Here is a 21360-nt window from a genome sequence, read left to right as displayed (position 1 = left end):
GTCGATGGGCATCACGTCGTTGGCGCCGGCCATGAACCAGAACACCCTGTATACAGTCCCGTTACAGGAGTTGTTTGTTAATATTCCAAAGATGACCTGATGCTCCTGGTCATTCAATTAGTCCCGGTAAACAGGCGGCGGCTGTAGGCTACTCGCTATCAATCTGTACTGAAGAGCCGCAGTAGTGCGCTGATCCGGAACTACGTCACTCCTAACATTTCGCTTCCGGTTATTATTTACCCATTATTATGTTAATATGAGAGCGAGCTGTCCGAGCAACATCCATCAAAGAGACTCGCATTAGTATAATGCCACCAGCCATTGTAGTGACACTGAGCACCGAGGCGATCGTTATGACATTTTGATGAATGGCTTGTTAATAAACTACGTGAAGTTTCAATGTAATTCCCAACCAGTAGAGACATGCAAAACCCTCGTTTACAGATTCAGGCAATTTAATGCTTTCTAAATGCAATTAATGTTGGATAACTTCTAGTTTCTATGTTTGATGATTTTGCAGGGAACTGACAATCACAAGAGAACTGATAAAAATGTTTATTCTAAAATTGTTGAACCAGAAACAACTGTCAACGTCACAAACAATTACATGACAAATGTCACTGGCCCGAAAAGTAAATATAAATTAACAATAGGCCTATTTAATTGGAACTGTCCAATTGATGTTATTGGTTACAGTATTAGCACAGACAATATAATACTTTAATGTTAGTATAGGATTTGGTTCAGTAGTGTCATTTGTTTATGTTCATTATCCACACCAGTTATGTTATAAATTCGATAGTTGGTTAAATGGTTTATTTATTTATTTAAATAATTTAAATAGCTGTTAAGTTTGGTTTATTATGAATCTTCCATGCCTATGACTTACGACCTTACGAGCTAATAAAACGTTTCACCCCTCTTACAAAAAGAACAATATTATATCATAGATTAAACATACTCCCTGAATTTAATTGCACCATTATATTCATTGCTAAGAGTTTTAATACCTAAAAAAAAAACAACAGAATTTGATGTACATTTTTTTATGTACATTTTTTTTTCATACAGAATTTGATGTAGGTATGTATAGCCTACAGTGTTTACGATGTTTTTATCATGGGCCTAAAGTAGTTTTAACTCTAGTCTAACTCATAGGTGCGAAACATCAACAATGGGTAAATATGTAGATAGGCGAGACGAGCAAAAACACGACTTGGCGGATGTAACAAAACATGCGCTGAAGCAATAAAGGCAGCGCATTAGTAGCTAACGCACTAAAATACCGGACAAAGAACTGGAACAGTAAAAAGCAACGAGTGAAACACCTACAACAGTAAAGCGAGATTGACAGGAGTACAAAGGTGTGAGTGTACAATATTGTGTGTACTTGTGGACCAATGGGAAGGCGGCGTGGCGTGGCAAGGGGGCGTGGCCTAGCCGTGCCGTGCAATCCGGCTCTGCACACACTAGCACTACACACACATACACAGGTACACGATTACGACTGGGGATTCAATATAACCCACGAAAGAAGTGGACAATGTTGAATGAGATTTGGAAGAAAATAAATACACTTACACTATTGGATTTAACTTTAAATTGGCGTTTTATCATGAACCCAAATTATGCTTATCCATATTTAAACATGTTCAACATATGCCATGGTTTACACCCAAATACTCTATATTATTAAACAGTTGTCTAATAACATATCAGCAAGGCACGTTGTAAACACTGTTCTCGTAGAAAGGACCATTATTTAAATCAATTATTCTCACAAATAATTAATTGTTGAGTTGCGTATTAAGCATATGGACACAACATTCAATTTCGATTTTATTATGGGCGTCGTTCGACTTTTAAAAAATAAATGGAGTAGAGGACTTCTATGTTCCCGAAAATATTTTGGGAAGGGGTTTAGTGTTAACAGATTTTCCCCAGATTGAGATTGGTCTTTCGACGAATATGATTTTTCTAGGTTTAAAATCGTAATAACCCATCGTTGAAGTAGGAACAAAATAATTGAATAACGTTGCGTTCTATCGTTCTATCCGTTCATAAGCCACTGTAAATATGTTAAGTATTTAAAAAGTATCAAATTGTTGGAAGAGTCTTGACCCCTGTATACAAATTTAATCTTAGTAAGAATAGTAATTTTCGTTAAAATGGTTGAGAGAGGTAAGAGCATTCACCACAGAGGTGTTGTATCGTCGCGAGTTATGATCTGAACTTGAAGTGGTATTTTCTGCAATATTGTTTTACGTTTGTTTCCATAATAGTATATTTAGCAGTCGAAAATGAGTTTAAGAGGCTTGATACCATGCTGTCAATCGAAAAATCCGAGAGCCCTTTTAAAGTAATGAATTCAAAACTGTTACAGTTCAATTGTGACGCCAAGCGATTAACCGATAAACAGAACAGAAAACCTATTATAATGTTTTAATATTTAATATTTGCAGATATTGGTTACGAATCTAGTTCAATAATAAAATGACTTGATAAAACCACACTTTTTTGTAAAATAAAAAAAATCATACATAGGTACCGGTACTCTGCATACATACTCTTAAATTGTGTCATTTTTGTAATTACTGTACTATGATTTTCTTTATGACACAACTACTTAAAAACTGGATTGATCGAGGGTAAATTGTACATAAACATATCGTTCATAAATTATCGGTGAGGATTTGGAACAATATCTATTAGTATTCTTTGAGCTTGTGAGCTTTATTAATTCTCTACCAAATTACTATTTCAAGGATTTAAGAAAGAAGGACCGTTTCGTCATACAATATGAGAGAAACTGAAGACGTGCCCTTTTTTATTGTATTTATTGCTTCAGCTTAAAACTGGTTAAAGCTTCTCGAGTGGGCCACATGAAAACGTTTACAGAATAACATTAGCAATTATAAATCACATCGGGCCATTTATCGTTAGGTGTAGGATGTACGGTGGAAGTGGTATTGTTAATAATAATCCTCAATAAAAAAATCTCACATTGAGTTATGTGACGTATCTAAATGTCACCAAACAGACAAATTCGTATTACAACAGAAGGAAACAAATTATCTGTTGACGAGGGCGCTTATCTTCAAAAGATATAAAGTTGTGCAAATTATTCATATCCGTCTATGTTAAACTAAATTGTTTTAGCAGTTATTATAGTTGTAATATTACATATTTTACAAGAAATATTACATCGTCAGTTTATAGTTTTATTATAGTTTTAATTCTTAAATTTTAGATATTTTTATTTTTTATCCAAGTTAGTTTTATTTACTGATAATGCCATACATCATATCTTTCATATATTGATTTGATATCTTTACATTGTAGGCTATCGACAAACACAAATCGTGTATCTCAATAAAACCTTCTGTATAAATAATTTCATTATTACTGAAAGTATCTTAACCTAACTTGTGGAAGAGTCTTTCTTTGGTTAAAGCAACCATAGGGTATACAGTTAATTAAATATTAAGTAAGTATTAAGTCAATTAAAAAAGAATCTTTCGCTAGAGAAACGAATTTCGATAATAATTATACAATAAGGTAAGAGATTATAAAAGAAACTAAAATAATTAAAAAAGTACAAATAGTCTTTTTATGTTATTCGACGAATCATTTAATTGAAAATAAAGCTAGGTATTTTCCAAGCTGGCTTGTCATTGTTTTCTTCTTCTTGTTTGGTTTTTGCTAAATATACTCGAAGCTTCCAAAACAGTAGTATACACATTTTTATTTTGTCCTTATTGTTTGTCTATCAAATGCTCTGGTAATTATTAGTTGACTACGTATGTAAAATCTATAACTTATCACACTTTGCATTTTAACCTCTACTTTAGTACACTTTACTTATTTTTTACCTCGGATTAAATTAAGTGCAGCGTAACTCGGTTTCCCAGTATAGTTTAACGATTTAACTTGTTAAATTGGTTTTATTAGAAAATATTTAAAATCCATCCTATTCAGTAATTATACACATAGGTTTATTATTAATGTTTAAAGGAAACTGAAAACTATTTATAAATGCGAACTATGTAAACAAACAAAGCAAAGGCCCTTGAATTTACAATCTTTGAGTTAAAATACAGTATACTGTTTAACTCAAGTTATTATAACGGCTCGGGTTGCGCTCTAGATCCAGTATTTTAATTAGGAGCAACGTCGCAATCATATGTCCATCAGTTGATGTGTTTCTAAGTACCTTAGTGAGCGCGATTGTTAGTGTATTGTTATCGTCATTAACCAACTACAACTAGGACACGACCCTAGAGCGAGGTACACACCTCAGATCATAGCACTTACTAACTGCTACTTGATACGAAGGTTCCAAGCTTTCAAAAATTCCATAATATAAGGCTTTGTCAACAAAAAGTATATACATGTTTGAAAATCTACAATGTCATTTTCTAAACTATCATATAGTAATTCGTCGTGTAAAGTTTTATTAAAGAAAGAAGTGGTCAGCTTGCAAGAAAAAATATAAGTAATAGTGGCCAAAAGATCGTTTTACCAAGACATTGATGTATTATTGTATGTACTAAGAATAGGAATTTTAAGCTGAATGTAAATGCAAGGTGAACGTATAATGCAAAGAGATCACTTTTATGGCTCTTACTGAAACCAATGATCTACTCACAGCGTAGGATCTAAATATGAAGTGATTCCTAACTGCAATTGTTTAATTGACTTGTCGCACATTGTGACGTCACTCTCGCACGATAGTAGCTTATCTCGATGTCCCCGCATGTGTTGCGTAACGCCTCGCTAGATTGCTTCTAATACCAATAATTAGTCTCTTCGTTTACGACTTGTCATTAATTAATATTAATGTCTCCTCTTATCTAAATGTTCTGATATTGAGCGTCTATCGCCTCATCCCCGAGTACTGCTCGACTAATATCGTCGATCGTTCCACCAATTTGTCTGCTGCACTATCTGAAATGAGTCCAGCTAGCGTGTAATATGTTCCTGACACATTTGTCGCCTATATATTCCTGTAGATGGTGAGATAATTGATAAGGGTTACAAAACTTGATAACACGTACGATAGGGCTTGAAAGACTAAATGAATACTGTTTCGTAAGCGGCCGGACGATTGGCCTATGTAGGTCGATGTGATGAATTCCGTTGTAACCTATTGCAGGATCGGAGCAATATTTTTTAATTGAATGTTTAGCAAACAATTATTGATCAATCAGAGAGTATGCTACTAGTAATTATTACGGTATGGCTAGAGTGGTTATTGTATTACATTTAGTTAACATTTTAAATTTAAACATATTATTCAATGTTTTAGTCTTGTCCATTTTTTCAACATCTTTGGCTGTGGCTGACAAAGTTAAACGTAACATTTCATTGAACCTGTGATCATAATATATTGGCTTGTCAAATGATTATCAACGAATTACGGTCCGTTACATACATGATGGACACGCATCCGTCCATCACCCGAGACGTAATCTCGTTTAGCCAGTAGTTAGCCCTCGGCTAAGTCAGCTTATTGTGTATATCAGCAACAACAAGGCTCAGGAGTGTTAGAAAGTTAGCCTAAATGGCTCCTTGTTCTTCTGATGATCGAAAGTCAACAATCCGCCTATGAGGGGTGGCGCAAACGTCTTCACTGACAGATGAGGATGAAACCTCTTCAACTCGGATATCTATCACTGACACTGACAGCGTTCACTGATGATCACGCTCAAGACTGATGATGCTAACACACCTTCATCAACACTACTCCACTACATGACGTCACGTCACGCCGGCCGCAGACATTCTACTCTCAATTGACGCTATCGCCAACTCGAGATCAAAGTTTGTGTCTTGTTATAAAGTGTGTTATCTACGTGTTTTGTTATAGTATCGAGAGTGGGGTCAGATATGTATTACATATTTTACTGTAAACCTAGCAAATATCTTATAAGCCATTTCCAAATACACCACTACCACTTAGGTTACTGGTAACGGTGTTTAGTAATTGATCAGCCAATTAAGACAGGAGGCGGTGGCAGCTGGCTTACGAACCGATGGATATAATAACACACACGTATATCATTCGCACTGAAAAATAGACACATATCAACATTGGGGTAAAATACCGGTGATTAGGTAAAACTACCGGGAGAAATTGCGGAAAATAGTGGTGTTTAAACCCGAAATCCGTGGAGTCTGTAATTAATCTGACACCGGCAATGCGATGGCGGTAGATGGCTGTGGCCGCGAGTGACGGCCGAGTGTGTTGGCAATGTACAGTACAATCAAACCTAACCAGGGCTAGTCGTCTCAAAGCTTTGGCCACCGTCGCCGTCTGATGTCACCTCCACTGTTGGCTACGGGGATCGCAATGTTCCCACAAGGAAGTAATTAATTTGAAGGCTTTGCTGAGGCTGGCACGTTGCTATTATCAGACGATTTGAATGGACGTCCCTTCATGTCGGACTGCAATTACTGGAACGACTATTACCAGCTAAATTGCACCGCGAAACAAAGCTTTTTGCGACGGACGAGTGAGTGTCCAGCGCATGACACGCCACGCCTACTACTGTACTGAACATACTTTGTGTTGTATTGCATTTATCGGAGCAGCTTCCAGTTTTAATATTGTTGGGCTGTTGATCAAAAACGAAATAATTTTAGCTCGGCTTATATTTTTAAGAGCTTGAACTGCTGTAGAGTTTAAGCTGTTGTCGAAGTTGAGTTTAAACAATCCATTAATACCTGTGTCAATACTTCAGTCAGTAATAGTTTACGATAGAGCAAAAAATCCCCCCTAAACAAACAAACAAGACGTTCAAAAAGGTAGGCTCTTAAAAGGAGCACTCATCGGGACGAATCCGAGCAAGATTTCTTCGGTCAAAACCAACAAACCCCCGAGTGAGCAAACAAGCGATGAAAAATCCATGAAACTGACCAGCCGGAATATGAGAGGCCCAGAACAGGTGCCCACAGCGTGTTCATTGTTGATTGAATAAAGTGTCAGCTCGAGCTTGTTAGAGATTGTAAGTGATATTCTCGCTTCGTGGGACCCTAATAGGCTTCGGACCAAATTTGGGTCCGTCCATTCCGCGCCACTTGGGCTGTCAGCCGCGGCCGCGCGTTGTAAATACGTCACTGCCATCGGATCTCCGGCGATAAATCAAATGTAAATAAATTGTGTGTTTATTATCGGCCTGAGGTGAGCCTCCTCCACTCAACGCTAAGTGGCCATCTTCCCTTCTACGTGTGCGTGCTGCATACTGCACACTGCAAACTGCAACTGCATACTGCACACAGGCAACACATTTTAAAAATACAGTATAAAAAAACTCTTTCCTGGACTTGTATTGCGTTTTCTTGGTCTAACTGATACACCTTTTACGATTAATGTTAGTTTTTTCTGAAATTTTTATATTCATCCAACTTTTGGAACTTTGCATTAGTATAATTACTCGGCTTAGTTGTTTAACAATTAATTTATTTTTCAAGTACTATTTTTATAGACTTACAAAGCGGACGATTCTCAAATAGTGTCAAACCAGTCGTGCACTTAAAAATTTCTCGACTCCTGAAAATAAAATTTTATTTTTTGTACGTAACTTACCTAAATGAAGCCGACACTTTGATCTCGGGGCTGTTTCTACTCTGCCAAATCAGACCAACACCTCACAACGTTTAGTCCCCATGTTATACTGTTACTATACTTTATCCAGTCGCAGCAAGTCTAGTTACTGTAGCTGTATCTGATATTCTCCTCTGAGCCCCTATCCTCTCTAACAGCTCACATTATAGCCTATTATCCACTTGACAACAATACTCCCCGCCCTGCAGCCCACGCCCTGACGTTGACGGGGGTTGTTTATTTTTTATTGTAACCAATCTGAAGGTTTTATAAAGGTTTCGGTGCCGCTTTTTCACGCCTTTTTGCCTCCTTGTACGTGGGTGGTTTAATCCTTTGACAATTTGAGAATACATCCCCTACCTGAGCTTCTAGAAAGTCTTGATCCGTTTATTTAAAGGGATAATGTTTACGTATCAAACATCGGGCAACTGCGATTACTGTCACTGTTGCAGCCGCTTCAGCGATATTCTGACAAAACAAAGTTGATATTTTCTCTATTTCATTTTAGGATACTTCAAAAACTGTCTAAATAACCTCCTGCTATAATGGAAAAAATTCAAATAACTGGCCAAAAAAATACTTCTTGGTCGTCTAAAACAACAGTTTCTGCATACAACTTAGATTCACTGATCTCCCATGTTTATGTTAATTGTATGATAACAGGAGTTTACTAGTAGGCCTATAACATTTGTCCTATGTTGACAGTAGTTATCTCTTTACTAAAAATGGATAAAAACAAGCGTATTTATTTTGAGATTGGAGAGTAGGAAATATCATAAAGTAAATCCTAGTGTGGAAGGGTAGTTGTTATCTTTATTTTATAAGTATAATTAATGATTTTTATTTTCTGAACACTTGATTTCATTACATAATTTTACAAATTACTTTTTTCGAAATGTATACAGTATTTGCTAATTTGTTTACATTGTGCCCACTCTAAATGCTTTTTAAATGTAATGTCACTATAAAACCAATTGCCGAGCCTAAACACAATAAGTTAGTTGAGAACTGTGATTCTGATTACTGTTCCTGTGATCACAGTCTCGACAACTTTACAAGTCGCAAAGTCAACCCTTAACCCATCATTGCGGCAGTAAAGTCGCAAAGTACTAAACAATAAACTCGCGCCGGACATTCAAATACATCAAGTCCCAAATTACAGCTCAATTTACATATCGATTTAAAGCGACGCCATAAAGTGACAACATCCGGCGCTGCTTCGCGGTTAACAGAGTTATTAAATATATTTATTTAGCGGAGAGCTCGCGACGTTTATGCAGCGTTCGCGCAGGCAGAGGTGTAAATCTACCACAATTACGGCTCTTCATTGTATTCCTAAGTTTAATACGCTGTTAACCGGGATTGGACACAGAGTGGGTTTTATTTTGAGGGTATTGGAGGTAAGCGCTGTCTAGAGCCGAGTTTATTGTTTTGTTGTGAAAGCGTTGTAACATTCTGCATACGCTTGGAATGAATTTACACTTAGTTGAATATCACAACTCGAAATCAAGGATATTGGACATTTTTGAAATACGACCAACAGATTTTAATAACAAAAGTTTTATTAAACTTTTAACAAAAGTTTAATTAAACTTTTCACAAAAGTTTAATGGTGTACAAATTCGATCATAGTCAATTCATGATAAGTCAATAGCATTTTGGTGATTCGAAACTGGGCCCAGCTGTCCTCAATAAATACCAATAAATACTTTAAGTAGTGTCAATTATTGGGAAGATACGTCTGGTCAGTAGCAATGCTACACAGATCATCTCACTCCATTCTACACTTAGCATTCATGCTCAGCTTAAATCCACACCTGTGTGTCACTGACTGTAATTTAAAAATGTGTATTTTTAAAATATACAAAATACCAACAAAGTCTAGATACTACCTTATCCCAATGATACTATTTGTCGTCTAAAGCCACTATGTGTCTACTCCGTGCCCAGTGAGCAGAGCGCCGAGGCAGGGTCCAGAGCCAAGACTCGCTGCACCAACAAGCTGACACCGCGCTAATTGGCCCCCGCATAATTGTCCTAATTGGCCTCGTTTTGCCGCACTTGTCACCTTTTATTTGCAAACATTTTCCTCCCTAATTAAAGATCATTCCGAGTGTACTCATTGCACTCTTTTTGTTTGCTGTTGCGCCTCGCCGGTCGAGATTAGTTCTGTCCTAACGCCTTCCTCGGTTTTTATTTTCCTCACGTTTTCCTTTTACTTATTGCACCTCGTTCCTATTGTTTCTGTTTAGTTTTAGTCTGTCTGTAGTGTTAATGATTCGTTGTTTACACCACCCTCAGTACTTTGGGCTTAGGCGCTTTTTTCATGTACAATGTGCATCGTTGGGCTCTCTTGACTTTGTTAGGTACAAATATAACTATCTAGATATTCCCCACCTTTAAGTGTTGGAATACAATTTGAATAAAAATATCGTTGTTACATCGAGTCACTTATTCATGTAAAACGTAATTTTTTAACCAAATACAAACCAAAAGAACAATCTAATAATTTATCATCTTTATTTCACACCAATCATCACAGAACAAAATCTAAATAATACTGTATATTGTTAGCCTATTAGCACAGACTGAGAGTGTACTTCGGTTTCTACAAGTTGATGATACCACGATCACCATGTTGCAGGTCCCGACATCCCAGGGTTTCTGCTGCAGCCGTTCCGCAAACCCAAGAGGATCCGCACGGCGTTCAGCCCCAGTCAGCTGCTCAAGCTTGAACACGCCTTCGAGAAGAACCACTACGTGGTCGGTGCAGAGAGGAAACAACTGGCACAGTCGCTGTCCCTCACTGAGACACAGGTATGTCGACATTACAATGCCAAGTATGTCCTTTAGAAGAATTGTTAACTAACGAAGCAATTCTAATTCAACTGAAAACGTTGAGAATTTAATCTAAATCTGACAATATGAAGTAAGGCCTTTTTGCAAGTGACACAGCAGAAACCCACGCCCAAACTTTCGAACAGTTGAGTTGTACCAGCGTGCATTTGTCACCCCAATATAAATTAGAAAATCGTTTAAAATAGCCATTTGCTAACTGCCACCATTCTCATCCCCTCAGTTGCACAATCACTGCTCGACTACCCTCACCCTTCAGCGACTACGACCCCATCAATTTCCAAATCATTAGAAGCAAAGTACGCATCTGCCGCTCACCCCATTGGTGCAAATTTGTCCGATTGTCATGGAAATGAAGTCAATTTCTGCGTCGCCGCCGTGTCGCGCCGGTCCACCGAGCGTTCTCAATGACGCTTATTGTCGAGGTGTTATGTTCGGCCGCCATTACACTCTCGTGTGATTGCTAACTCGGTAAAAAGGAAGGGTAACGATCAGTACCGGACAAACCGGGGTGGCTGACTAACATCTCCACCGTAAACACTGTTCTGGGGCTGAGTGCTCCAAGTGCCCACAGTTCGATATACTCAAATAAAATATTCCTATAAAAATATATAGAACCCTCTGAAAAATAGAAATAATGAATTTAAAACACGCTTTAGACTTTGTAATGTACTTTTGTTAAAATTCAGCTCTTTAGTTAAAGCCAAAGGTGGTCTAAACTGCCACGCAAACAACCCAGATAGCATATTTTAAATTAAGTTCGTTTGTTGTTAGAGGCATGATAAACAAAAAGGATGTGATAGCAAAGATAAAAAAATTCTCTATAAACCTTTGTCTTTGCTGGACTTTGTCTTGCTTTAGGGTGCGGAGTTATGAAGGCCATGGCTAAATTATTGTGTCAAGTTTACAGCTTTTTGGAATCAAAGAATAATTAATTATTCTCATTCTTTGTTATTCTTATTCTTCGTTAATGTTTAATTATTTAAAATAACGGGAAAAAATGCTTACATAGGTCTACGTATTTATTGCTTGTACCCTATAAGGTGCTTCACAACAATATTCCTCTTTATGTGATCGAAAATTTCTTCAAAAATATTTAGTCAAATTTTGTAATAAAAATTATTTAAATGTTAGCAGTTTGCTTGAGAGTTATTAAATTATCCACATAGAGTTGAACGTATTGACAACATTGTCGTATGTTGGTGTGCAAAGTTATTACTAATCTGCTAATTTTGTAATAATTTTACTATTGATATGTTTTTAATATATAAAATTTACATTGATGTTATTTTTAGTATTACTTTTATCACTGAAAATTATATTAACTTTAATTTAAAATCATAAAAGAAATGATATTAGTTATAATGAACGACGTAAAATATCTTCAAAATAGTATATTTCATAACAAGAGTTGAAAGTGAGTCATTACATATTTGAGACCGTGTTTGAAGTGCGAGATTTATCATGCACTTTAAATGGTCGAGAATATGTATAGACCCACTTCACTCGTGTTTTGAACGTTACTTTTTCCTATACTACAAAAAAAAAATAAGGTCTTTTCTCATGAGCAACAAAACTGTTTTTACAAATTGACTCAAGTCAGGACTTAGACTAATTATTTTCTTGAATATTAAAAAACTCATAGTATTTTTCAGGTTATAACATGAATATTAAACAAACAGATATTTACTTTGGTTGTACAGTTTTAGATTATGAAAATTAAAACAGTTGACAAAACAATAAAAAATCTTTGTTTGCTTACATCGGAAAAATCCAAAAAAGATTGTCAACATTACTTTCGCATAGTAAACATTCTTTTTCCGTAGTAAACAATATAATGATGAATTTTCGCAGGTGATAAACCAAGATAAACATGTAACGAAAACAGGTAATTTCACAGTAGTGTAGTGAAAGTTTGTGTATCCATGTACATTTCACTTTAAACAGTGGATAAACATATGCTGACTGTTTAAATTGCATACTGTACATATTTGCGAAATATTTCAATTTACAATTAACTATTAATCGTGTTAAATCACCCACTCATGTTATCACCGCTCAAAAGGCAGAGGACAATATAACAAGCTAATTAGTCGTATATCTCGCTTTGCACGTCTCATTATCTTACAACACAACACCATGTCTACCGCCCGCAATGCCATGACGGGGTGAGCTTAGGGGAGGCGAGAGTTTATGAAGTGTGCCGCCATTTTTGCCGAAACACACCCTCGGGATTGAAAAATAATATTGACACGAGGAGTGAGATGATCGGGACAATTTTGTGGGGATCACCGAGATATTATATAAGGTGTATTGAGGGGAAGGGTCTCAAGTCTGCGCGTTATTATAAACAATAATACCACGGTGTGTGCCCTATTGTAACCATCTGTCGATCTGTCGCCGAACTGACAACCGTTAGCAGCGCAAAAACTATCAGGAACAGCACCGTGCGACGCCAAATTATGACGAAAAGCTCAATAGCTTGTGAATAATGACGTAATGTTTACGTATTACAGCTCTGGGGTAAGCCAGTGCGAGTTTTATTCTACAAAAATCAACAGCAAAATACTTAACCGCGGAGAGTGTGACAGCAAGAAAGAAATTAAGAAGTAAAAGAAATTCTCGTGTTAACAATGTACACCATTAGAGCATTAATATCGGAATTGTTTTTCAAGGATAAATATTCTAATATTTTCCAACTAACCAATAGAAAACAGCAAGAAGTTTAAATACCCCGCCACAGCAAACCTGCACCTGCAGACTAAGCGAATGCCCTTTTGCCTGATTTGATTATTACTTAAATATATTTAAACAATACTAGCTCCAACGGGAAACTAGGTTTGCTGCTACAGGGAGAATAATGTAGTGTGCCTTTTACTAAAATATTACTAGCTTGGAAAAAAAATAAATCTGCCCAGATAAAAATGTATCCATAAACAAGCAAACTACAACAGTTAACTTGTTCTCCGTAAGAATAAAATTGTGACATTTTCAATTTAGAATTTGTAAATCTTTTACTTTACCAATAACTGTACAAAAACACTTCAATATTTTAAATTATTTGTCCCGGGTCCAAGTCTTATTACCATGAGACCTACAGTAATAGGTTCCCGTTGATCAGTCTTTTTGTTGTTGTTACCGTATCCTAGCCTGGCACATGTCTTGACACTCAAAACTAATAGGTTACCTAGCATCGTATATTTACTAAAACATAAAAGGTAAAGTTGATCATTTGAAAAAAAATTAGAAGTTGGAGAAGAAAGATGTGTCATATGAGCGTCAAGAAATGATTCAATCCGCATTCTTCTGTTTGAGATCGTGGTTTAGTTTCAATAAACTTAATATGAATAATTTATTTGTTCAGTTCAAATACTATGGGAAAAGTTGAAATTCAATCAACGTTTAAAGAGTTATCCCCCGTCAGTTTCCATGGCAACGTCGTCACTTCCGCATCCGCCGCCGATCACTTTATTGTTGCATAGTTTGGCTCAGCCCCACTTCCGTCTGCACCCAGTAGAAGATGGAAGTCTTTTGTATGTTCGACGGCGACACAAGACTTTACTGCCGCAGTTCCGGACGAGATGGTCCGTAACTTCTCCATCACCGTAAACATGTTGTTGATATCGCAATGTGATACATTAAACTACCGTCCGACAATGCTGTTTGTTAGGGGAATTGGATCCGGAGGGTGCGCCCGCGCTCGCGTCTCCAAATCGAACGATTTTTATTTTCAGATATTTATGTTTTGTGAGCTAGGTTTGAAGAGAAATCGTCTAAGCATGTTTTAAAAATTTGTGTTTCATATGCTATTGTGACGAAATTCATACTCTTTAACATTAGATTTTATTATCAACGCTCTTGTAAAAATGCACATGGTACAGTAACCATTATGGTAGTTTAGAGTGAAAAATATATTATTATTAGCTCCTCCAAGCTCATTATAAGAACTTAGACCTAAACAATTGGATTTTTAGCTCCTCTAGGTGTTACATCTACACATACAGTATAACTTGTTCTAGCCTAAATAAATAAATTAAAACAACGTATTTAGAACTATATGTATTTTGCATTTGTTCAATGTTTCCTGATTAACACTTCTAGTACATTTATAATTAATTAGGCAAACTTCTACAGTCAAGACATTGGAATACAATAGAAAGCAACATTTTAAGCATCTCCTAATCGATAACAGATAATAACTTCCTTATCTCCTCACATAATGAGCCGATATCAGTTACAATGAAACTGCGATGGTCCAGATTGTACAATTCTAGTAACTATAAAACGATTTTGTGAAGACCAATTGACGACATTGCTCTAAATGTAACGTTTTATTGCTTCTTTCTCATTAATCTAGCTGTAAAACACTATTATCGAGCAATAATTAGCTTATTAAGTGTTAATTCCCACTGAAACTGTCATTAGCCTAACGTGTGGTGAGATTCCGTTATCAGATGTAATGAAGCGATAATTGTACAGATACGTTGTCACTATGTGCGTCACAATATCTTATCACACTTTGTCTATTATCGAAACATTAGTCACAATCTAAAAAAATCAAACTGATTTGTTTATGGAAACTTCCGCTTTATATAGTTTGTAATAAACTTGATTAGATAGCATGCATTTGCGAAAAAACTTCCTTATGGTATGATTTGAAACTTTTATCCTAGAATATAGAAAATAATAGTTTCTGTCTCAAGAAAGATGATTTTAGAGTACTTGTTTCCAAAATGTGAGCGGAAGGTGATCTGTGTCTTTTCTGGAGTTTTGATTAACTGTACTTTAATTATATTACAACTCTATTTTAATGGATGTACAACGATAATAATTCCATTAAAATAATGTAATAACTATTCCTATGTTGGATTATTATGTATCAAGAAGGAGGTAGATATTTTCAGACTTTATAATATGTCACGAATAAATGCTAAACTGGATATTTTATACACAAATTGTATTACATATACCGGTATATCTGTATAAATATAAAAGTTTGTTATCTATATGTATTGCATGCTCTCCCTAAATCAAATGACTGTCCGTTGTAGTTCGATTATGTCAATATTTATTCAGGGGAGTGTGAGAGGGTATATGTGCCCGCGGGATAGCCTCGCTAGGGGTCGTTACTGGCTGATCGCTCATTGGCCAAGGGCTTGTATAGCCTCCCTCAGGGCTCAGGTCGTTAATGTCGCTTTATCAGCCGTTTTGGTAACCGGTGGCCATCACACCATCAGTCGAGGGGTGGCAATTGTCTTATTGTAATGCGTGTGTCACTTAAACGAAAGGGGGACACATATATAGATTATACTTAGAGCATGAAGGGATTGATGTTTGCCTTTTGTACATGTTAATATATTTTAAATGTTAGATAGACGTCTAGAAACGTGACATATCTTGTAATTTGTCAATTCATTTACGCATTAAAAATGTATAGTACCTAGTCGTACAATATTGAAATTCTAACACTGAATTTATTCTATTAGTTCAAATTATGAACGGATATGGGGTTTAATTGTTTTCCTTCCTTATTAACTATCACGAATGTATAGTTTAAAATTTTAGATTGTATTGTGCATAGCACGCTAGGTCTACATTTTCAGCTCACAGGAGTCTTTCTATGTTCAATATGTTTACCCTAATGTTGACAATTTTAAAATGTATCAGTAGGGAAATCTAAGACCTGTCGGATATATCGTGTAACATATTACGCTAGAAATAGTGAGGCAACTTTTAATGCTATCTTCTTAAAGTGTTTAATTGAATATTAATAACTACACCAAAGCAACACGCTACTCAAACTATTCTCTTGGTCCAACGTTTAGTATGAAGGCCGTCCTATTTGTCTATAGAGAGGGGAAAGCTACAAAACACAACTACTACTGCTGATTTCTCCTGACTGGCTACACCAATCACGGTACAACATCATACAGTACATACAGTCTACGGTTACGTTGTTCATTTTTCAATTACAAACTTTAAATAACGCATACACTAATGAAACCCCCATATTTCAACCATTCGATTAATCATAAATAAATTGCCACAAAAACTAATACAATGGATGGTTTTGAGAAATTGTGGCTTACAGTTCTTTGGGAAACGGAGAGCCGGCCACCTCTGGCCCTAATCCGCATATAGAAGTATGGTTTGGTTAGGTTAGGTTAGATTATATAAATATGGCCCCTGAATTTACGACCGGTGGCCGGGACCCCTACACTCCAGTTCTTTGACTGAGAGCTTATACGAATTTGGGGAGACTAATATAATGCAGTTATATTTTAATTCTATAGAATCCTGCGTAATAATAGGGAAATAAATAATTTACAACAAAAATATTAATTGAATAATTGTTCGCCGTTATCAATGCTCAAACCGAGCGCAGATTGCACGACTTCGCCGCACGAGCCAACATTTTGCGGCAAATCGCCACTTTCAATTACGTTATTGCGAACATTCGCTACTTTACGACATAATGGTGCGTCAGCGGTCGCCATTTTGAAAACCAATAACGACCCGACTGACTTAGTGCATTGGGCAACGTCAAGTCGCTCAGATTTAGAGCTCGGAGGTCCCTACAGATTGCACTTTCCAAGCTCATCATCCGGGAGTTATAGGGCTCGTGAGGGAACAGGATAACTGTCGCAATGTATAATGTTGTAGATTGGTCATTTACTGTGAAACCGCAACTCAGATAAACTAGCTCGGGGGTAGTTTGGGTTAACTCGAGTATGGGGCATTAGTAACTGAGTGGTTAGTACTCAATACAACACATTTACAGTAAATAAACTATGGACGCGTTAGCCGAGATACATCAATAGTCTTGATCGTCTCATGTACCATTTAAAAATACACTGCACTAACATTTTACATAAAGTACAAATTTGTTCATGGTTTTGGTTGTCTTGTGTTACACAGAGCAATGTGTAACGTCTAGTCTAGCCCAGTTACGATAGACTTCGGTCGATCGATCTATAAAACTCCGCTAGAGATCTCTGATACAGAGTACAAATTCAACTTTAATGGTCTCACTCACCGAAGGCTAAATGTCTTCTATTAATGGGGTCGTTAAAAAGCGTTAACAATTTCGTCGTTAAGTTAAATTGGTTGGTGGTGGCGCGGGGGGAGGGACAGCCGACCAATCGCAGGCCGCCTCTCTCCCGCTACCCAATCCAACTTTGTCGATCAACTCGATTAGCGATAATTGCAAAGTTCTTGCTCAACTCTTGAGTGATTTACTCCCCTTTTCTCTTCCCATTTTCTCCTTCTCTCGGTTTTGTTTTCGCTCGTGGCAAAGTTTAGGAGAGCTTTTAGAGACAATATTTGCGTTCCCGCGCCGCCCTTTTAATTAAATATGCTTCTAATCCCCCGTCCCGGATCTCTTTCCTTTTAAAGGGTCTATAAGAGCATTATGGATCTTCATCGATGGCAGATTCCCGCCCTTGGATATGAAATATCAATATCAAACACTGTAAATAATAAAAATGTATGTGGCTTCAGACCATGACCCAATTTATATATTTCAATCGATTTAGCAATGTGTTATGGTTTCCTCATATATAAGTCCACCTCCATTAATCTATGTTTCGTTTCCAGGTGAAGGTTTGGTTTCAAAACCGAAGGACGAAACACAAGCGAATGCAGCAAGAGGAGGAGGCGAAGGCTCAGCAGCAGGCGGCAGCGGCAAACAAAAACTCTCACCACGTCAATAAGTGGAAACAGGAGACGTCAGCACATCAGCAGCCTCAGCAGCAGCAGCAACAACAGCAGCAGCAGCAACAACACTACCAGCAGCACATGCAGAGGCACATGCGGGACTCAGCAGACGGCTGCTCCTCGGGCTCAGAGACCTAGACTGTGACTGTGCTGAACTACACTAGCGTTATGTGTTCCTTCCAACATCCAATGAACCTTTGTCTGGGGTGCATTGTGTAACTTACTTCATATGTTTATTACAATTGTAAACGTGAATGCGACTACTTAACTTATTCGTTGACGCTGTGATATTTGAACGTTCTTCAACACATAGAAAAGTAGAAAAGGGATTGTGAAAAGTAATAAGCTTTATAAACGATTTATGGGGATTAGTAAATGTGTTGGGAAGCTGTGGTGCAGAATGTACAGTTACTTTCCAAATTTAGTATAATCCTTCAATGTTTTATTCACCACACGGTCGAGATTTGTAAAAACCACATATCGGATTCAATTTCTGGGATAACTTTGAAACTGCCTTGTTTATTAAATCTATAAACTTGTTAGGGGAGTATAATAGGTTGAAACCTCTTTCTACAACTTAGTTATGGGTCTGTTCTTTTATCGACATGCAGTGCAAATTACGAAGCATTTAAGCTAAATTCCCAAGGAAAGATGGCAACTTTTAACTCAAGTGTTCAAGTCCCCTTGATAGTTAAGTTTCAATTATGAAATTCATCTCGAACTTAGGGGTTTTTTAGGACACCATATATTTTCTAACTTGTTCTAAATGTTCAACCTAATGCTGGATCGGAAGCCTAATTTATTTTGGCGTGTCCTTAATATTTGTTAAATCTGTAATTTTAGTGGTACAGTTTAAAACTTGGTGAAAATCCTATTACTACATAATCATCAAACAAATATGCATTTTGACTAAATGTCACTAATAATTAAGTATGATTAGGTGCCCGCGCATCTGCAAATAATCGATATAAATTTAGTTGTTTTTTTTACTTAATTGTGTAAATGCCTAACATAAGTGCAACGCTTATGATGTGTTCGTCCGGGTATTTGTTGTTGACCTAACACTGGAAACGAAATATATAATGAAATATGCTTCAAAGTTCCTATCAATAACGGCAAAAGTGTAAACAATTGCCTCTATTGCTCATCTTTATGTACTTAAATAAGTGAAATATAAATCTGAAGTATGACATAGAAATCTTCAATAAAATATCAATATAAATACGTGTTTTTCTTTAGTAATCATATATTGGTTTCATTTGTGAATTTATTTGGTTCTGGTTTTCGTAAATTGATCAAACAGACTTCAGAATCGTAGCAATTATTAAAAAACTAGAAAATAGATTTTGTATAAACTGTCAGTCAGTTATACAACTTCAGTTCATAAGGTATGTTTAAACGGATAAGTAAATGTAGGTATGCCAAGTTGTTATCCGTTAATATGTTTGTGGTTACTAAGCTTTTCGTGTTAAAAACAGTAAGGCCGACTCAATATTTTATATAGGAATCTAAGGCGATGAATATATTGTAAATAGACTAACCTAGTCCGATGTATTGTATATTTGTAATTACTCGTATTTAGAGTGTATTGTATTTTATTTATTGCGACTGCTACCGGTGTTAGGTTTAAGATCCTTACCAATACAAAATTTAAAGATATGTGTACGCATTTGTACATGTACAAAAGAATTTTAATTAGTTTTCATGTTTAGCTGTCAAGTTACTGCATATTAAAAGTTATCGAAGGTGAAAACCGAATAGTAGTACATTATTAAGTTAAGTTGTTTTCTATGATTGCTTTAATTTAATTTTACAAAACTTATTTCATTTTATAACTCAAAGTTACTGATGTAATACTAAGCTAATACTCTGTGCCAAATAGTAAAAAAACATTACAATGTTTGATTTTATTCGCCTTTAAAAAGCACATGCTGCTACCCATTTTTAAATAATAAACGTTGTTTTAATATGTACAGATAAAAGTTTTAAGTACTTTATCGTCCATTAATGAGTTATTTACACGTTGAAAATTAGAATAATAAATTGTAATTCAAACCGTAAGGATCAACATATGATAATTATTTCAAATTTTGTAAAATGCAAATTCAACAGATGTTTTTGATATCCTTATTCGGGAAAACTACATAATTTATTAAAAGTTGAACTGATAAAATTGTAATGTTTAATGAATTTTATAGAACCGTAAGATTGTATTTTTGTATATATATAAAGTTATCAAACATGTGAATTTACTGTACAGTGTACGTGTATAAATTAAACTTTTACGTAAGTCAATGTATGTATGTACAATGTAATGTCGAACAATCCGTATGATATTGTTTTTTAAATGTAAATTAAACACATCTATTCCTATCATTGCTGGCATTTATAATTTATTTCCTTTTTAATTTCGGGATTTGTTTGTCTGAGAAAAGCTGTATGTAGTTTACTGTACCATCTAGTGGGCAAATATTTGAGAAATTAGGAATATTGGTGAACTCTTTTGTATAGTGTTTGTACATCAAAGAAAATTATATACAGCATTTATAAGGAACTATACTTTAAGCTCAACTGCAAATCACCAAACGATTTAAAAATCATTATTAGGATTAGCACATTTAAATTTCCTGCATATTTCAGAATGACACTTTTAATAAGAAAACCCTTATAACAAATTAAAAGTACTGAGCCGACTATAATTTGGTTTCAAATTTTTGACTGTTAGAAAAAAATTTTACCTTTGCACATAAGCTAGTAGCCTTTGCACATTATGAATTAGATAAGACGGATATGAATCCCAATTTCCTCTTTTAAAGTGCATCACTATTAGATTAAAGATTCGCTCACCTCTCGACGTAGGAAAATTGCTTCAGCAGTACACTTGGATCAGCATTAGAGGTGGAAGCCATGGTTGAGGCCGAGTGTAGCAATACATTCCTTATCGTTCTTTAGAAGTATAATACTAATCTAGTTGATTTATCAAAGGAGCGCCCCCTTCACCTAAACAATACATATCAAAGTCTGTGCAATCGACCAATATGTTTGTCCTTGGTATCACTTTTGGCGAATTACATAAGTAGACACCCATTTTCGATTAAAGCTAGGCTTTGAAAAGTTTGTTACTATTTTCAAGAGTTCGTCGAGACCAAGATTCCACTGATTGCTTTGATTGTTGAAGCTAA

The 21360-nt window shown here is 36.0% G+C and overlaps 1 protein-coding gene across 1 annotated transcript in view; it reads left to right on the top strand.

Annotated features, from left to right (window-relative positions):
- The window catches only part of LOC128987737 (homeotic protein empty spiracles-like), a 52533-nt gene extending 31979 nt beyond the window's left edge, over nt 1-20554 (top strand). The window contains exons 2-3 of the mRNA XM_054408742.1: nt 10251-10423; nt 18059-20554. Coding sequence (XP_054264717.1) covers nt 10251-10423; nt 18059-18316 — 431 coding nt within the window. The 3' untranslated portion in view covers nt 18317-20554. The remainder of the gene's footprint in view (nt 1-10250; nt 10424-18058) is intronic.
- Nucleotides 20555-21360: the final 806 nt, after the last annotated feature.

Source organism: Macrosteles quadrilineatus, unplaced genomic scaffold (genome assembly GCF_028750875.1).
Source record: "Macrosteles quadrilineatus isolate MER2022 unplaced genomic scaffold, UCM_ALF_1.0 Scaffold_2__2_contigs__length_208266976, whole genome shotgun sequence".
NCBI lineage: Eukaryota > Metazoa > Arthropoda > Insecta > Hemiptera > Cicadellidae > Macrosteles > Macrosteles quadrilineatus.
The sequence above is the reverse complement of the archived record's forward strand: the minus strand, read 5'-3'. Positions and strand labels throughout refer to the sequence as shown.